Source organism: Girardinichthys multiradiatus, chromosome 11 (genome assembly GCF_021462225.1).
Source record: "Girardinichthys multiradiatus isolate DD_20200921_A chromosome 11, DD_fGirMul_XY1, whole genome shotgun sequence".
Lineage (NCBI taxonomy): Eukaryota > Metazoa > Chordata > Actinopteri > Cyprinodontiformes > Goodeidae > Girardinichthys > Girardinichthys multiradiatus.
In genome coordinates, this window is record NC_061804.1 from 11,882,572 (window position 1) to 11,899,044 (window position 16,473).

At 42.5% G+C, this 16,473-nt stretch overlaps 1 protein-coding gene across 2 annotated transcripts in view; it reads right to left on the bottom strand.

Annotated features, from left to right (window-relative positions):
* The window catches only part of gria4b (glutamate receptor, ionotropic, AMPA 4b), a 161,439-nt gene that overhangs the window by 7,862 nt on the left and 137,104 nt on the right, over window positions 1–16,473 (bottom strand). Inside the window, exons 12-14 of one of the 2 annotated variants that reach the window (XM_047378712.1) lie at window positions 11,936–12,134; window positions 10,390–10,637; window positions 5,251–5,365 (exon numbers count right to left, since the gene is read on the bottom strand). In XM_047378712.1, the coding sequence (XP_047234668.1) occupies window positions 5,251–5,365; window positions 10,390–10,637; window positions 11,936–12,134 (562 nt within the window). Of the gene's footprint in view, window positions 1–4,546; window positions 4,662–5,250; window positions 5,366–10,389; window positions 10,638–11,935; window positions 12,135–16,473 lie in introns of both variants that reach the window. The other variant, XM_047378711.1, reaches the window with a different exon arrangement.

Consider the following 16,473-nt stretch of genomic DNA (forward strand, 5'->3'; position numbering starts at 1 on the left):
GAGGTCCAGTGAACTTGTACGATAAATCAAGAGCACTTTCACAATTCAATTACCGGTATTGTAAATCAGACATTAATATTCACCCTCATCAACATGGAAAATCACCAACGGGTTTCGAAAGGCTGGACTGCTGCGTGATGAAAGGAACCGGGTGCGCTCAAGTGAGAGCATCAACAAAGAGGCTGAAGTGAGAGACGAGATCCTGAGGCTCTTCAATTCAGACACTGAAGAACAGGACTTTGATGGTTTCAGTGCGCAGGAAGAAGATGAAGAAGGCGATCAATGACTTTTGACCTGGTAGGCTGCAGTGGATATCAGTTTGGAGATATTGGATGTTGTTTCTGCACTGTTCAGTAAAAAAGCATTTGCAATATGTGTGTTTATATTACAGATTAAAATTAAAGTTAAAAATGCTCACATCTTAATATCTTTCTGTGTAAATCATATTACAACGTGGGACACCCGCGGCTTAACATCCGCTGCGGCCTCTACAAGTACAACATTGGTTTTCTTTCTAAAATTAGAGCATGCTGCTTTTAATCAGGTCCGCTCTGCAGTCCGGAATTTACGGTACTTTGTAAAGTTCACCAGTTTCCCTTTCAGCAAAACACCCCCACAGCATGATGCTGCCGCCCTCATGCCTGACAGTTGGGGCGGTGTTTTCAGGCTTTTTCCTCCTAATGTAACGATGATCATTATGGTGAAACACAGTTTTAGTGTCGGACTACAGGACATGTCTCTGCTAATTAAGGTCTTTGATCCTGAGTACATTTACAAACTAATCTGGCTTCTTCTTCCCTGAGTGGCCGTTCAGTCCATGTTGCTGTGGATAATGACTCTTACCAGCTTCAGCAGCATCTTCACAAAGTCTGTTGCTTTTGTTCTGGTGTTGATCCACACATTTCAAACCAACACCTGTTTATTTCTGGGACACAGAACCTGTGACATGATCATCTGGGCTCTTCAGAATTCTAGCATTTAGCAAATAAAATGAATGTAGTTAACCCAAATGGACCCAAAACCCTGAAAGGTTTAGTTTAAATCAATGACAGACAGAATAAAAAGGTTCTGTGTCTTTTTATACAGTGTATGAAAATATCTGGTTCATGGACCCATCATTCATGTTATTAAATATTAATCAAATTGGAGGAAAGACCTAAACTTTTTAAAAGGTTAATTTTCTTTGATGATTCAAGGAAGAACCTAAAAACTATTTAAAATATAATGTATTCTATTGTTCTGTTACTTTGGGTTTTACATTTTGCTCAGAGGGTGGCAATCCTCAGCTTGACCCGTAAGTGGCTGATCAGGCACCAAGGTCGGAGAGGATTTCTGGTTCGTGGATTAGGGAAACTTTACTTGCCATGTGTGACATCTGTGAGGTGGTAAACGATAAAATTAAAGATGCTTTGAGAGATCAGCGAAATCTGTAACAGTTTCCAGCAGAATTTAAATGTCTGCAGCCTGTTTTCTTTTTAAGGTTATTTTTCCAAATTAAAGAAATCTGCAATAGTGAGAGCCCACACCAACTGGCTGAAACCTAGTTGTAATTCACATCTGGTACCACAAGATGGAAGCAACGGACCTGCTGAAGAACACATCTTGATGACCTTCCTCACTGCTGTCGTGGAAAGGTCTCTGCTGCAAATTGCGGAAAAAAAAGAGGAATGAGGACGAAGGACAGCTCTGAGTGCGGGAAATGACATCTCTCAGTCTGAAAAGGTTTCAGAGCCATCTCTACGTCTGTGACTCCAGAGAACCTGAGTAAGAACCATCATCCACACATGGAGAGAAAATGGTGGAGAACCTTCCCAGGAGTGTTGGACCTAACAGAATTACTCCAAAAGCTCATCAATGACTCATCCAGGAGGTCCCAGAGGAACCCAGAACAACATCTAAAGCTCTGCAGGCCTCACTGCCTCAGTTAAGATCAGAGGTCATGATTGAATAATGAGAAAGATACACATCCATGGGAGAGTTCCAAGACAAGAACCAAAGGCACATCTCACATTTTTAGAGTGGCCTAGTCAAAGTCTGAACTTAAATCTAATTGAGATGCTGTGGCATGACCCTCCGACAGCTGAGTGGGTCCAAATTCCTCCACGGTGATGCTAAAGACTCATTACCAGTTATCACAAGCACCTGTTGGCAGCTGCTGCTGCCAAGGTTCAACACTCAGTTATTACGTTAAGGGAGTGATTACTTTTCACATAGGTTGAGGTTGGTTTGGATGCATTTGTAGCTTTAATAAATTAAATCATTTAAAAAATGTATTTTCTCAGCCTATCTGTGTCTGATAACATTTGGTTGATAATCTGAATAATTTAAGTGTGAAAAAACCCAAATATGAGAAATCTGTAAGGATGCAAAAATTTTTTACAGCACTGTAATGAAAAGATGTGATTTTCTTTAGTGCAGCTAATGTTAAGCCACTGACTTCCTGTTATGTCATCAATGCCACCATGTTGTTACCTTCCTTGGTACCCCGAGGTAAGTGAGAAAATCTGGTTTAGTCTTTAATATAAGCTGCTCGTTTAAATTTTCCCCCTTTAAACAGAGCCTGTTTTTTATTTCAGACGTTCACCTTTGAACCTTTATTTTGTTCAAACAGCTGCAGCAGATCTGACCTCTGACTCTGGTTCCTACCTGATAAATCACCCACATCCTTCAGGCACATTCAACTCACAACCTTCTGGCACCAAACGGCTGCCTGTCATGCTTTTTCTCTGTGTGGATGATGGTGTGTGGGTGTGTGTGTGGGTGTGTGTGGGTGTGTGTGTGTGTGTGGGTGTGTGTGTGTAGGTGTGTGTGTGGGTGTGTGTGTGTAGGTGTGTGTGGGTGTGTGTGTGTGTGGGTGTGTGTGTGTGTGTGTGTGTGTGCGCGCTGCATGGATCTGATTAGAATGTGGAGGCTGCATGCAGCTTTGCTTAAATAAAGCTTGCTCCATGCTGCAGAACATCAACAGTGTGGATCAGTTGTAGGTTTCGGACTGTGTGACATACAGAGATGTCGGAGCATGCCTTGGGATCATCTGCAGTGGTAAATAAAGCGTATCTGTAGCTGTGACACATCTAGTCGTGGCCAACGGTTTTTAGCGTGACACAAATGTTTTTATTGTTAACTGAAGCAACTCCATGCATGGACTGCATCAGGAAGCCTCTCTGTTGGCACAGCACTGGACTCATGGTACTAGAGACCTTTTCTTGACCCAAATAATCAGGAGGAATCTTCAGATACATTTATTTTTTCCCCTTGTCTGCTGCTGCTGCCCATCCTTACTTCCTGCATATTTTCAGTCTGTCCTTGATGGTTTTCCTGGACAGGCAGCGTCTTATTTTGCTGCCGCTCTTCTCAAAGGCCAGTTGTCTAAAAGTCTTTGTCTTACTATGCGCACAGATAGACTCTGATCCACCAGCTGCCAGTCTTGGGCAAGCTCTGTACTGGTGGTGATGACCACCCTACCCCTTAGACAATTTGGTCCTTGGACATCTTTAAGCCTTCGCCTGTGACACTGAACCTCTGAACTTGGAGTTCTTTCAGCTCTAGTATTCTCAGCAGTAGTTTCCTGCATTGGTGGCCATTTTGATGCAAAGCAATGATGGCTGCATGGTTCTATTTGGTTTGAAGTAACCATTTGCATAAGATGACACCAAGCAACCACTCTGATGATTCTGCTGCTAGAGTGATTTCAGTTGGAGTCTTTCACAACTCCACCTTTGCTCATGACATGGCTCCACTGACTTAAAGTTAGATTATGACTAGGTACAAAAATATAGTAAAAATACATAGGGATGTCCAGATCTAGTCCCAAGTACTGGATTGGGGTCCTAATTAAAACACTGTCTTGGACTGCACTGAACTCCTGCTACGGGTTGTTGGTCATTACTACTGATGATCTAACAAGCGAGGTTAAGTGCTCTTCAGCCTTTCCAGCGATGTTCACAGTGAAAGGACTGGATTGGCTGCTGCAGTTTGTTGGCTATCTGCATCATGTGATTGGTGCTGTGTGCAGATTGGTGAACTCAACATGTTAAAGGAGAAAAAACTGCACAGAGAGCAGCTGAAACACAACTCACTAAATGTTTTAAGGGTAAAAACAAAGCAGTGAGTTTTTGAAGCAGCAGAAAAACGTTTCCTGTACGTTTTGTCTGCAAATGATTAACTGGAACAATAATGAAATATGTTAGGAGCTGAATTATCAGCACGTCATATCAAAACTGAGACTGTAGGTGTATGTGTGGCCACCCCCTGGCTCATCAGAAATAGGTTTTTGAATTAAACTTTTTAAGCTTTTTAACGCTTTTTGCAAAAAATCAGTTTTATAAAAAAACACCACATTTGTGTCACGGCAGAAACTCGTAGCCATGGCTGCTGTAAGTTGTGTTGATGCCTCCTGTGTGTCATGCGGTCTCCGCCAGGTTAAGCTTCTACCTGCATGTCTGTCATTGGCTGTTTGTCTGAAGGAACAGAACGGTGCTGCCAGCAGGACAAAAGAGTGCAAAGAGACAAAGAGAGGAGGGGGGCACCCAGGCTGGTGGAGACTAACCTTACTTCCAGAGTCCTTGGGTCCACACTCCCCTTTATCGTACCACCATTTGTTTTTCAGTTTGTCTAAGACTCCTGCTTCACTCAGTTTCAATACGGCAAGGTTTACGGGCGTTCTTCAAATCGAGGGGAACAGGGAAGGTTGCGGGGTGGGGAAATAACATAAATAACATCATAGGACATGTTATTTTATGTTATTCAGTCAGAAGAAGCCCAACAAGAGCAGCTTAGTACTCTTCACAAAGTGACGAAGCCAGAGAGGGGCCCCACGGTGGCTACATGTCTCTTTGCTCAGTGATCATCTGATCCCAGGTTTGCTTGAAGACGGGAGCAGAGCTAACAGACATATATGTGTGGGGCCCCGGCTGCATCGCTTTTCTGGAACGGGCGCATACTGCCGGGACCTTTGTAGGAACAACCATGGAGGCTTGTACTGCTGAACCAGAACTATTGGCTCTGTTCTGCATCAGAAACACCCAAAGCGGCCAGAGAGCTTGTCTAGAAGGTTCTGTTTGGAGGCTGAATATCCAAAAACACGGTTTATGAACAGCAAATATTTCTGCTTCAACAGTACTCCTCCTCTTCAAAGGTTTCCGAACGTTCTCCATTCCTTTAGGGATCGACCCGGCAGATGCTCCTGTTCCAACAAACATTTCTCTCCTACCCGCATCAAGGTCACATGGGCATAGCGACATAGCGGCTAACCTTCTCGCCACCGCCTCCGCTGCCACACTCTCCTTTGTCGTACCACCACTTGTTTTTCAATTTGTCCAACAGGCCTTGTTCATTGAGTTTTAACACGGCCAGGTTAACGGCACTTCTTGAAAACGATAAAGCATATTTGGTGAGAGGGTGAGTATGCTGTCCAATTTGGGAGGGAAGGAGGAAAAGGGGGAGAGGGGAGAAGTCAGAGAAGGACAAGGGTGGAAAACAGTTAATCCCAGTTAAAAGACCTGAATGCACTTTGAACACAAACCTCTCCTTTAATTCTTCAAGTAAAGATGATGAACATCTTGATTACATGGTTTAACGAAGCTTTTTGGAACCCATTTCCACCCCCTAAAATTTAATTTATCAGATTAATAAAAGCATTACCAAAACAATTTATTCATCAGACTCAAAATGTAACAGAACATCAACCTTTAACCCCAAAACTATCTACTCTTTATATTAATGGAATATCACTCACCAATAAAAAAAAAACTCAACAGCTACACAATTAGAAACAATCTAAATGAATCTTTATTCCCTGAGAAAATAAATCGAAATAATATTCTTTACAAATTTGAAAAAGAAAAAAAACTGTGGAAAAGTTAAGAATTTTGTATCTGAAACATAAATACAACCAAAAGCTAAAGAAACGCACTTTAAAAATTTTAAATGCAATTTACCCCTCTAAAGACTTACTAAGAAATAGATTTAATACTAAGGATAATAAATGGTCATTTTGTGAAAATGATATAGAAACAATAGACCATATTTTTTACTATTGCAACAAAACCAAAACATTTTGGAATAACTAAGAAAGTTGGATCAAACCAACAATTATACTTCCAGAATATATTTCTAGACATATGATAACATTTGGAATATTATTAAAGAACAAAAAAAAATTGAACACTGTTTTAATCTTATATTCTGTTTGGCAAAATCATTTATTCATAAACAAAGAGTCCTAAAAATCCCCCCCGTTTTCAACATATTTCTATTTGAATTTCACTTATATTCAAAATCTCTGAAATGTATAGAAAAATATGAAGACCTGTTTGAAATGTTAATGGAATTAATACAAATATGCAATAACCTGGACATGTACTCCCCCTTCTAATTATACATTTTTGCTCTTTTTATTTAATTGTTGTTTATAATTTAGTTAATTTTATGTATTTTTGTTAACTTTTATTCTTTTAGGCTGTGTTTAAGTTCGGTGTCACCGAAGCTTGCCTCTTTATGCCCATTGTGAGATTGCACAATTGTTAATTGCCATACTTGTTTGTACATTTCTTATCAAATAAAGTGTGGACAAAAAAAAAGTGCTGAACCCCCCCGCCTATGTCAACAGTATCGCCACCTACTGGACTGGATGCTATAAGCAAAGAGATTGAATGATTTTCTGTAACTGAAATAAATTTCCAACCTGAAATGAAAATATTTATTTTTCAGTTTCCTACTTTTCTTGATCCAAAAGCTGAAGGTGTTTTGTTTATATAACTATAAATAAGATTATTAAAGCAATTATAGATAAAGTGTGATTACAAAGACACACAGATCACCTATTAGTTTAGAGGTTGAGGTTAAATGTCAGTGAAGCCAGTGTGTGTTTTAATGAGCTGAGAGAAGCTTTTATTCTGCTAACAAAAACAACATTCATTTATCTCTGGCTTTAAACTTCATGAGGAACTCCAGGCTCACAGGATGACGGAGTTTTAAAAGACAAATGAAAACATCTATCACCAGCACAATTTTATAAATCAGATCAAATGTATTGTCTAACTGTTACTGATTCAACCCTGAACGTCTTCATATTTCTCCATCTTGCAACAACAAACTAAGATTATTTGGTAAAAGGTTAAAGGACTGAACTTATATAGCACCTTTTCAGCCATACTGACCACTCAAAGCGCTTTACACTAGATCCAAATTCACCCAGACGGACTCACTAATGCTCACACATTCATACACCACTACACAGATCGGTAGGTCTGTGTAGTGGTGGCTGGGCGGGGTTTCTTCTGAAGGTTGGACTGGATTTTATTTAGAGGTATCAGAGCTGGGGGGGCATGCACGTTTTTCCTCCCACTTCACCATTATGAGCTGTTTCCTGTTGGTTGGCTATTTTGAAACAAAGCAGGAACAAGTTAAAGGGGTGTTTCTGTTTTTGCAGGACACTGCACCTTTCATGATCTTTACTTTGCAATAAATCATCACAGACAGACCTAGATGGCAGCTGCTGCAATCTAGAAGCAAATTATCACATTTTAACCAGCCCCGTCTGTCCCAAAGTATCACCTAGTTTGGACCTGTTCAGTAAAGGTATGCAGTGTGTCTGAACCAATTCAGAGCTCACAGGATTTCTGGAACATCATGACTGACTGGTGTCAAATATCCTGTAAAAGCTTTTTGTGGGTTTTCCGCTGCTGTGGAAATGTCCCAAGGTGATCTAAGAAGATGTAGAGGTTTGTCTTTTTGTGCATTTAGATCCTTTTCATTTCTTTGAATCATTGAGAAAATAAAACATTCAGTGATGGGAGCAGATTACAGACAGAAAGCAACACAGTGAATATTTTCCATTACTGGTTAGTTTGCAGGCGGAGTCATGTGAACGTCCAGCCTCTGAGCAACGGTCCAGTCGGCTCTGCATGCTGCTGCTGATTTGTCAGGAAGTGGCTGACAAAACATGATGATCCCCTCCAAAAAACCACAGAGTGAATTCCTGGAGGAGAGGACAACCATGATCTGTCAGAGACTCCTTTTGGTCAAAGCAGCTACTGAAAACTGTCAGCAGCCTGGCAGAAAGCCCCAACCACAGCATCTTGCCCACAACTAACCGGACCCTCCGGAACAAACCACTTTGTCAGGAAATATTTATTAAATGAGGCTCCTGTGTTTTCATGTGAGAGCAGATTATAAAACTTCACTACAGCCTTATGCTCAGGAATGAATTAACATGTAAACCAGAGCAACACTGCATCAAAACATCTGCCTTTAGTGTTCAGGACTGTGCAAAAGTCTGTGGACAAGCAGACAAAGTCAGAACTCCGAAGCAGTCAGGGGAAAGATTTTCCAGGTCTGGATAAGGATTTGTACTTCCAGACTTTATTCCTGGTTTTCCCACCGTCTACATCGAGAACATCAAAAATAAAACAAATAGGTTCCTCAGATCAGATGTTTTATTCTGCACACAAACATACAGGGGTTGGACAATGAAACTGAAACACCTGGTTTTAGACCACAATAATTTATTAGTATGGTGTAGGGCCTCCTTTTGCGGCCAATACAGCGTCAATTCGTCTTGGGAATGACATATACAAGTCCTGCACAGTGGTCAGAGGGATTTTAAGCCATTCTTCTTGCAGGATAGTGGCCAGGTCACTACGTGATACTGGTGGAGGAAAACGTTTCCTGACTCGCTCCTCCAAAACACCCCAAAGTGGCTCAATAATATTTAGATCTGGTGACTGTGCAGGCCATGGGAGATGTTCAACTTCACTTTCATGTTCATCAAACCAATCTTTCACCAGTCTTGCTGTGTGTATTGGTGCATTGTCATCCTGATACACGGCACCACCTTCAGGATACAATGTTTGAACCATTGGATGCACATGGTCCTCAAGAATGGTTCGGTAGTCCTTGGCAGTGACGCGCCCATCTAGCACAAGTATTGGGCCAAGGGAATGCCATGATATGGCAGCCCAAACCATCACTGATCCACCCCCATGCTTCACTCTGGGCATGCAACAGTCTGGGTGGTACGCTTCTGTGGGGCTTCTCCTCACCGTAACTCTCCCGGATGTGGGGAAAACAGTAAAGGTGGACTCATCAGAGAACAATACATGTTTCACATTGTCCACAGCCCAAGATTTGCGCTCCTTGCACCATTGAAACCAACGTTTGGCATTGGCATGAGTGACCAAAGGTTTGGTTATAGCAGCCCGGCCGTGTATATTGACCCTGTGGAGCTCCTGACGGACAGTTCTGGTGGAAACAGGAGAGTTGAGGTGCACATTTAATTCTGCCGTGATTTGGGCAGCTGTGGTTAGCACCCGAACATCCCTTTCAGACAGCTTCCTCTTGCGTCCACAGTTAATCCTGTTGGATGTGGTTCGTCCTTCTTGGTGGTATGCTGACATTACCCTGGATACCGTGGCTCTTGATACATCACAAAGACTTGCTGTCTTGGTCACAGATGCACCAGCAAGACGTGCACCAACAATTTGTCCTCTTTTGAACTCTGGTATGTCACCCATAATGTTGTGTGCATTTCAATATTTTGAGCAAAACTGTGCTCTTACCCTGCTAATTGAACCTTCCCACTCTGCTCTTACTGGTGCAATGTGCAATCAATGAAGACTGGCTACCAGGCTGGTCCAATTTAGCCATGAAACCTCCCACACTAAAATGACAGGTGTTTCAGTTTTATTGTCCAACCCCATCTAACGACCTGGGTGGATGGATGGATGGATGGATGGATGGATGTTGGGAAGATGGGGGGATGGATGGATGAATGGAATGACAACACTGGAAAGTTGAAAGTAGAATTGAATTGAAGTCCAAAAAGGACCATCAGAAATCCTGGAGAACAGGAACATCTGGCTGCCTGGAACAAAACAGAATGCAATGAAGGGTGGTTTAAGTCTTTTGCACAGGACTTTATTTGTAATTTGGGATCAGTGAAACCTGGCTGGAGGCAGTTATTGATGAGTGAGGGCTGGACCTTCAGATGACCCCAGAGATTCAGCTCTAGTGCTGTAATAATAACCAAACAGTTAACTGTGAAGGTAAACTGGACCTTCTCAGAGTAATTACAGGAGATCTTCTAAATTTATAGAAACGAGAAGCTGACATGCAGTTTAAACATGTTTCCCCAAACAGCAAGCAGAGATTTACCTGGGCTGGAGATCTGTAAGAGATAGAAAACGAAATAACCACCACCCCTGCATCATCACAACGCAGCTCCTCATGCAGGCAACAAATACAGATGGCTGGAAGCTGCCCACATACAAACACATAACCCCCCCCACCACCACAAGCAGTGAGTGGAGACAGACATAGAAAGGCGGCACACCAGGGGAGGTGGAATACCATAACAACACGTAGAACATATTGTTACACTATTCCACCCACCTTAACTGTGAACCCTTGGGTGTAGCTACTCCGTAGCCTTTGGAGTCCAGGTTGCCTCCCACTTTCATTGTGTCGCAGGGTTTTCTCTGCTCTGTGTACTCGTTCATGGTGGACTCCAACAGGAAGGCGTATTTCCCTTTGGACTTGCGGACCCGCGCCACTCCTTCAGCCGTGGTCTTGGTGAAGACTGTGGGCTCGGCAGACTTCATGTAGCCCCACATCTTCTCGTAGACGGCAATCTTGGACCGCTGTAGGGTATCAATAGGGTTCAAAGGCAGTTGCAGAGTGAAAAATGGGAAACGACGGCCACACAGTATTTATTGCCCATTCTGTCCTTTTACAACCATGGACCAACCATGGATGTTACGTGACAGACCAACACAAAGGAGTAACCATGACCTTTACTCTGTTACCCTTAAATCAAATCAAGTAGAAAGTTCTGGAGAAATTTAAAGCAGGGTTAAGTTCTACAACAATATCCCAAGCTTTGAACATCTTCCAGAGCACTGTTCAATCCATCATCTGGACATGGCGAAAGGATGGACCAACTGCAGATCTACCAAGACACCTAAGCTGACATCCTGGACAAGGAGAGGATTAATCAGAGAAGCAGCCAAGAGGCTCATGGTAACTCTGGAGGAGCTGTAGAGATCCACAGCTTCAGAAGTCCTGTTTGCAATTTTCCACAGGCCTCGCAGGACACACAGCAACCATGAGGAAGAAGGTGCCCTGATCAGATGGGACCAAAATTTAACTGTTTGGCCTACATGCAAAACAAAAATTACACACCCTGGCCACATCATCCCCACTGTGAAGCATGGTGGTGGCAGCATCATGCTGTGGGACAGGGAAGCCAGTCAGAGTTAATGGGAAGATGGATGGATCCAGGACAAACCTGGAAGAAAAACTGAGACTGGGGTGGAGGTTCATCTTTTAGCAGGACAACGACCCTAAACATACAGCCAGAGATACAATGGGATGGTTTGGATAGTCATGTGGTAGAATGGCCTAGTCAAAGTCCAGACCTAACAGCTGAGAATCTGTTACTGATGTCTCCGTCCAAATCTGAACTTAAGCTGTTTTATAAAAAAGAACAGGAAGACAAGTCATTCTGTAGATGCTCAAAGCTGGCAGAAACACAGCCCAAAAGACCGGTTCTACAGAGTTCTGACTCAGGGGGGCTGAATACAAAAGCAGTCCACACTTTTCAGATTTGTTTCCTAACCATTCCTTCAGCATCATAATTATGTTCTGCTTTGTGTTGGTCCGTCATTCTGTTTGGTTTTCAGGTAACAAAATGAGAAAAAGGTTAAAGGGGTGCGAATACTTTCAAGGTGCAAAAAATACTCATTTTTTGGTTTTATTTTTTAAAAGCAATAATCAGTTTCTTAAAGCTTGACAACAAACAAAAGTTTAAAATTTCATGAGATGTTTTCCTTATGCTGATATCACTGCATGCTGGTTCTGTTTTTCTCTGATTAAATGCCTGGATTGGTTCTCCTGTCTTTTCTGGAGTGGACCATTAACACCAGCAACACCAACTCACCCTGAAGAACTCTTTGGTGGAGCCTGAGTCCAAAGTGCCATAGGCAATGTCGGTCTGTTTGGCCAGATCCTCTGCGCTCTCGATGGGGGAGACCATCCTCTCCACAGTGAGGAAGGCAGCCAGGTTGGCCGTGTAGGAGGAGATGATGATGAGGGTGAAGAACCACCACACCCCTCCAACTATCCGTCCAGATAATGATCTTTGGGAGGGGAAACCAAGGACGAGGGGGAGGACAGGGACGGTTTGGAGGGATTGGAAATAAAGACCAGATGGGGGAAAATGGAGGAAGATGCAAAAAGGTAGAGCAGGAAAATGATAATTGGGATGTTTAAACCGGAAAAATTAGGATTAGGAAGAGAAGAAAGTGAGATAAAAACGAAAAGAATCAGTTAGTATAGTCCTTAAATGTATTAACATCTGCATGAAGACATGAAGCATGAGGGCTGTACAACCACAAGGTGGAGCTGTGCCACTATTCCCAGCTGCCAGAGCTGTGCTTACCCCTCATTAGGGCAGACTGCCTCATAAAAACCTCCACATGCTTTTATTGAGCTGGTTTAATGAAGAAGAGGTGTCAACAGCGTCTGTCCCATCATCCCAAACCCTTCTTTCTGTTTGCTGATGGGATGAAGAGAGCTGCAGCTCCCCTGGTCCGCCACATCAGCCTCTTGTTCTTTTCTCTTGTTTTTTTATTTTTTCTTTCCTTGCTTGGGGGAGACGGATAGCTTGCTGCTTAGGAGCAGGGGAAGGTCGTGAGGAGAATCTTAAACCATAAATGCTGCATTGAGGAGAACAAACAAGATCTCCCCTCGGTGCAAATCAAACGGCGGAGCATACAAACCCCTCAGGCCTCCTGTCAGACGGAGAGGGATGGGGAAGAGACGGCCATCTGCAGCAGGCGGTGCTTTCTGGCCGTCTCATTGCTGACCCGTCACATTCTCTCAGTCCAAACACTCACAGGACACAGTTTGGGAGAACATCCCTTTGTTGGGCCCACTCTGCACACAGTGAGTGACCCGGTAAAAGCCAGCCGGCCCGGTTCCACGCTCAAACATCTTAAAGATATCTGGTTATGAGTACAAATAAAGACGAGCAAATAATGAGAGGAAGCTCCATTTGTCTCTGCCTGCAGCAGCTGAAGAGGAGCTGCAGTGGAGCATGTCTCCTCCACATGCAGGGGGAACTTTGCCCATGAAATAGACTTATTGATGTATTAGCTCTGGATTTGAATACAAATGACTCCTGCTCTCGCCTCAGCCCCATTTCCCCTCTCCTCCACAGTCTACTTCTGTGGATTTTCGTGAGAGCAGAGTTTCACTGAAACATAAGCAGAGGAAGATGAGTGCACTGCAGGCTCCGAATTCAGATTAAAAACAACTTTATTAGAAAGGAAATAAATCTTTATGGAGGCAAAAATAATGACAATACGCTTTAGAATACACAGAAATCTCTAAAATGTGTTTATCTACCACTCTACTAGTTATCTGGGTTTAAGGAACAATTCTTTTATTAATTCACCATTTTAGCTGCACGGTGGTTCAGTGGGTACCACTGTTGCTTTGCAGCAAGAAGGTCCTGGGTTTAAATCCTGGCCAGCAGAGTTTCTGCTTGGAGCTTGCATGGCCTCCCTGTGCATGCGTGGGTTCTCTCTGGGTACTTCAGCTTCCTCCCACAATTCAAAAACGTCACTGTTAGGTTAATTGGTCCTTAGGTATGAGTGTGTGCATGGTTGTCCTGTGATGGACTGGAGACCTGCCTCTCGCTCAATGACAGCTGGAGATAAGCTCTACCCCCTCATGACACAGCTACAAATAGTGGATGAATGGATGGATTTTAGAAAATGTTCTGTTCCATAATTAATCTCCCTGTTGCTACATCTTTACCGTATCATATTCTGCTCTGTCTTCTACAATGCAGTAAAAACACTCTCAATAAGCCCTAGAAAGTTTAATCTGATCATTAAACAGCTGTTCCCTCAGTCACTGAGCGACTGAGGACTAATCAGTTAATAGGGAACCCAGGTCATTATGTCCTCAGGTACGTTGAGCATAAAAACTCCTTGTTTTTCTTTCCTGAATGAAGTCACTGACGGAGCTTTTGTTGTCATTAACTCTGCACTCTTTGTTTTTCTGCGCATAAGAAGTTCTTCTGGAACAGGATACATCTCCTTCTTCTGCTCTCAACCCCAGCTAGTTGCAGCAGATGACAGTTGATCCTGGTTTTGCTGGAGGTTTTTTACTGTTCCTCTCCACTCTCGCTACTTGCTTACTCAGGATGTGGGATTGCTGCACATTTAACCCCCTTGATGAAAACGTTTTACATTAAATGACTGACTGATTTTGGCTGCATTGTGTTATAACAAGGATTGAACTGGAAGTCATTTAATCAGATTCGGACCCCCTGACTGGATTGTACTGGAATTTACTCATAAGGTCAGATTAAAATTAAATCAAAATTAAACCAAGCTGATTCAGTAATGCTGCTCAGTTTCTCATGTTATTTTCAGTATATCTCTGAGAATCCTCCAATCCAAGCTGACAAAGAGACGAGTTGCTGTCTGGGATGTTAGCAGGGCCGGAACAACAGATAAGCAACCCTTGTGACTGCTGAGGGCCCCTAAGATAGATGAATAAATACAATAGCTGAACACAAGTTCTACTAAAGAAAACCTTCACAATTTACAGGCTTTTTCAGTTCTAATTTAATGATTTCTTCTATCTGAGCTGAAAAACATTTCATTGAAAATAAATCTATGATTGTTTTCCAGTTCATCTCGAGCACATGTGGCTGTCATGTTTAATGTAATGTTTAAAAAAAACAATGTCTTTAAACATATTAAACTAATTAAAATGCAAAACAGCTGATTTATTTAATAACGTGTTGCTGATCAGGCTTCACATCCTGGAAATAATTTATTAATTTCATTACATTTTATGCTCTTTTCCATCACCATGGTTTTCACTCTGACTTCAACAGTCAGGAGCACCAAGTTAAATATATGAGGGTTAAACAGGAGAAACCTCCTTCACAATGCTGAGTGATAATGTCATAATGATGCCGCTGAGGTAAATCACCTGTGTGTAGTTTTAGCCCGTTTCCGTGGGTACGAATGTGAGAATGTCCTAATTTTATTCATCTTCTATACCTTCTATTCCATAGTGGGTCACGGGGCAGCTGGTGCTTATCTCCAGCAGTCTATGGGAGAGAGGTGGGGTTCACCCTGGACAGGTCACCAGTCCATCGCAGGGCAACACAGAGACATACAGGACAAACACACTCATTCACACCAAAGGGCAACAATTTAGAGAGACCAATCAACCTAACAGTCATGTTTTTTGGACTGTGGGAAGAAGCCGGAGTACCTGGTGAGAACCTACGCATGCACAGGGAGAACATGCAAAGTCCATGCAGAAAGATCCCCGCCTGGGACGTTCTTGCTGCAAGGCAGCCCTGCTACCAACTGCTCCACCGTGCAGCTCATGTCCTAATTTATTCGTCAAAAATGTATTCCTTAATACCACTTTAGAGTTTTTTTTGTAGTTTATTTGTACTATTATTTATTTTTTCAGTATTGGTAAAATTAATAATATTGAATATCCAAATGTCCAGAACATGCAGGATTTTGTCGGGGTTCTGATGTTTTCACATAATAGTTGCTATGGAAACCTTTATTGATAAATTGTTGAGCATTTGGAGGTTCTAAAGCTAACACATCTGAACCAAAAACATCCATCCATCCATCCATCCATCCATCCATCCATCCATCCATCCATCCATCCATCCATCCATCCATCCATCCATCCATCCACAGATCTTCACATCTTCCATCAAACAGTGGCTGAATCAGGCGCTGCATGGCTGAAGGACGTAACTTGCAAAGCGCCGGAGCTCCCTGATAGGGTTCAGATTTCTGATGAACAGAATGTGTCTCCATTAAGTTTGCACAATAAAACTGAACAGAGAACAGCGAGCTCCAGCTCTTCCTGTTTCTGTAATTTCATTGTTTGTTATTTATTTTTTGGGAAGGTCCTGTCATCATGTTCTCTCCTTTCTTCTGACTAAACTCATGTTGTTCTGTCTGCAGCTGTCTCCTTCCTTCTCTTTCCTGCTTTATTCAGGTCGAATCAGCAGTGGATTTGGGAGGTGTGATGCTGGAACAGGAGGAAAGTCTCTTTGCCATGCTCCCATAACGCTGTGCTGTGTGTTAGCAGGCTGATAGCTGTGACTTTGATCCACAATGACACACTGCTGAGCCTTGATGGGCCTGAAGTAAACAGTGTTGGTGGGGGTGGGTGGAGGAAAACTCAACACGGGGACCCTGGGTAATTTTCAGGCTACATCTATGTCTCCACTGCTTTTCTTCTTGATTTAATTGAAACTTTGTGGATTGCAAAAATAATTTTTCCCATAATGAAGAAGAAATATTTTATTTTGTAACAACTTTAATGAGATATATCGAAATGTCTTAAAATAACTTATGATAAGCAATACTGTACTAAAGTCTTGAGCAGTCCCTAGTTTCTTCTAAGCTTTTAAGC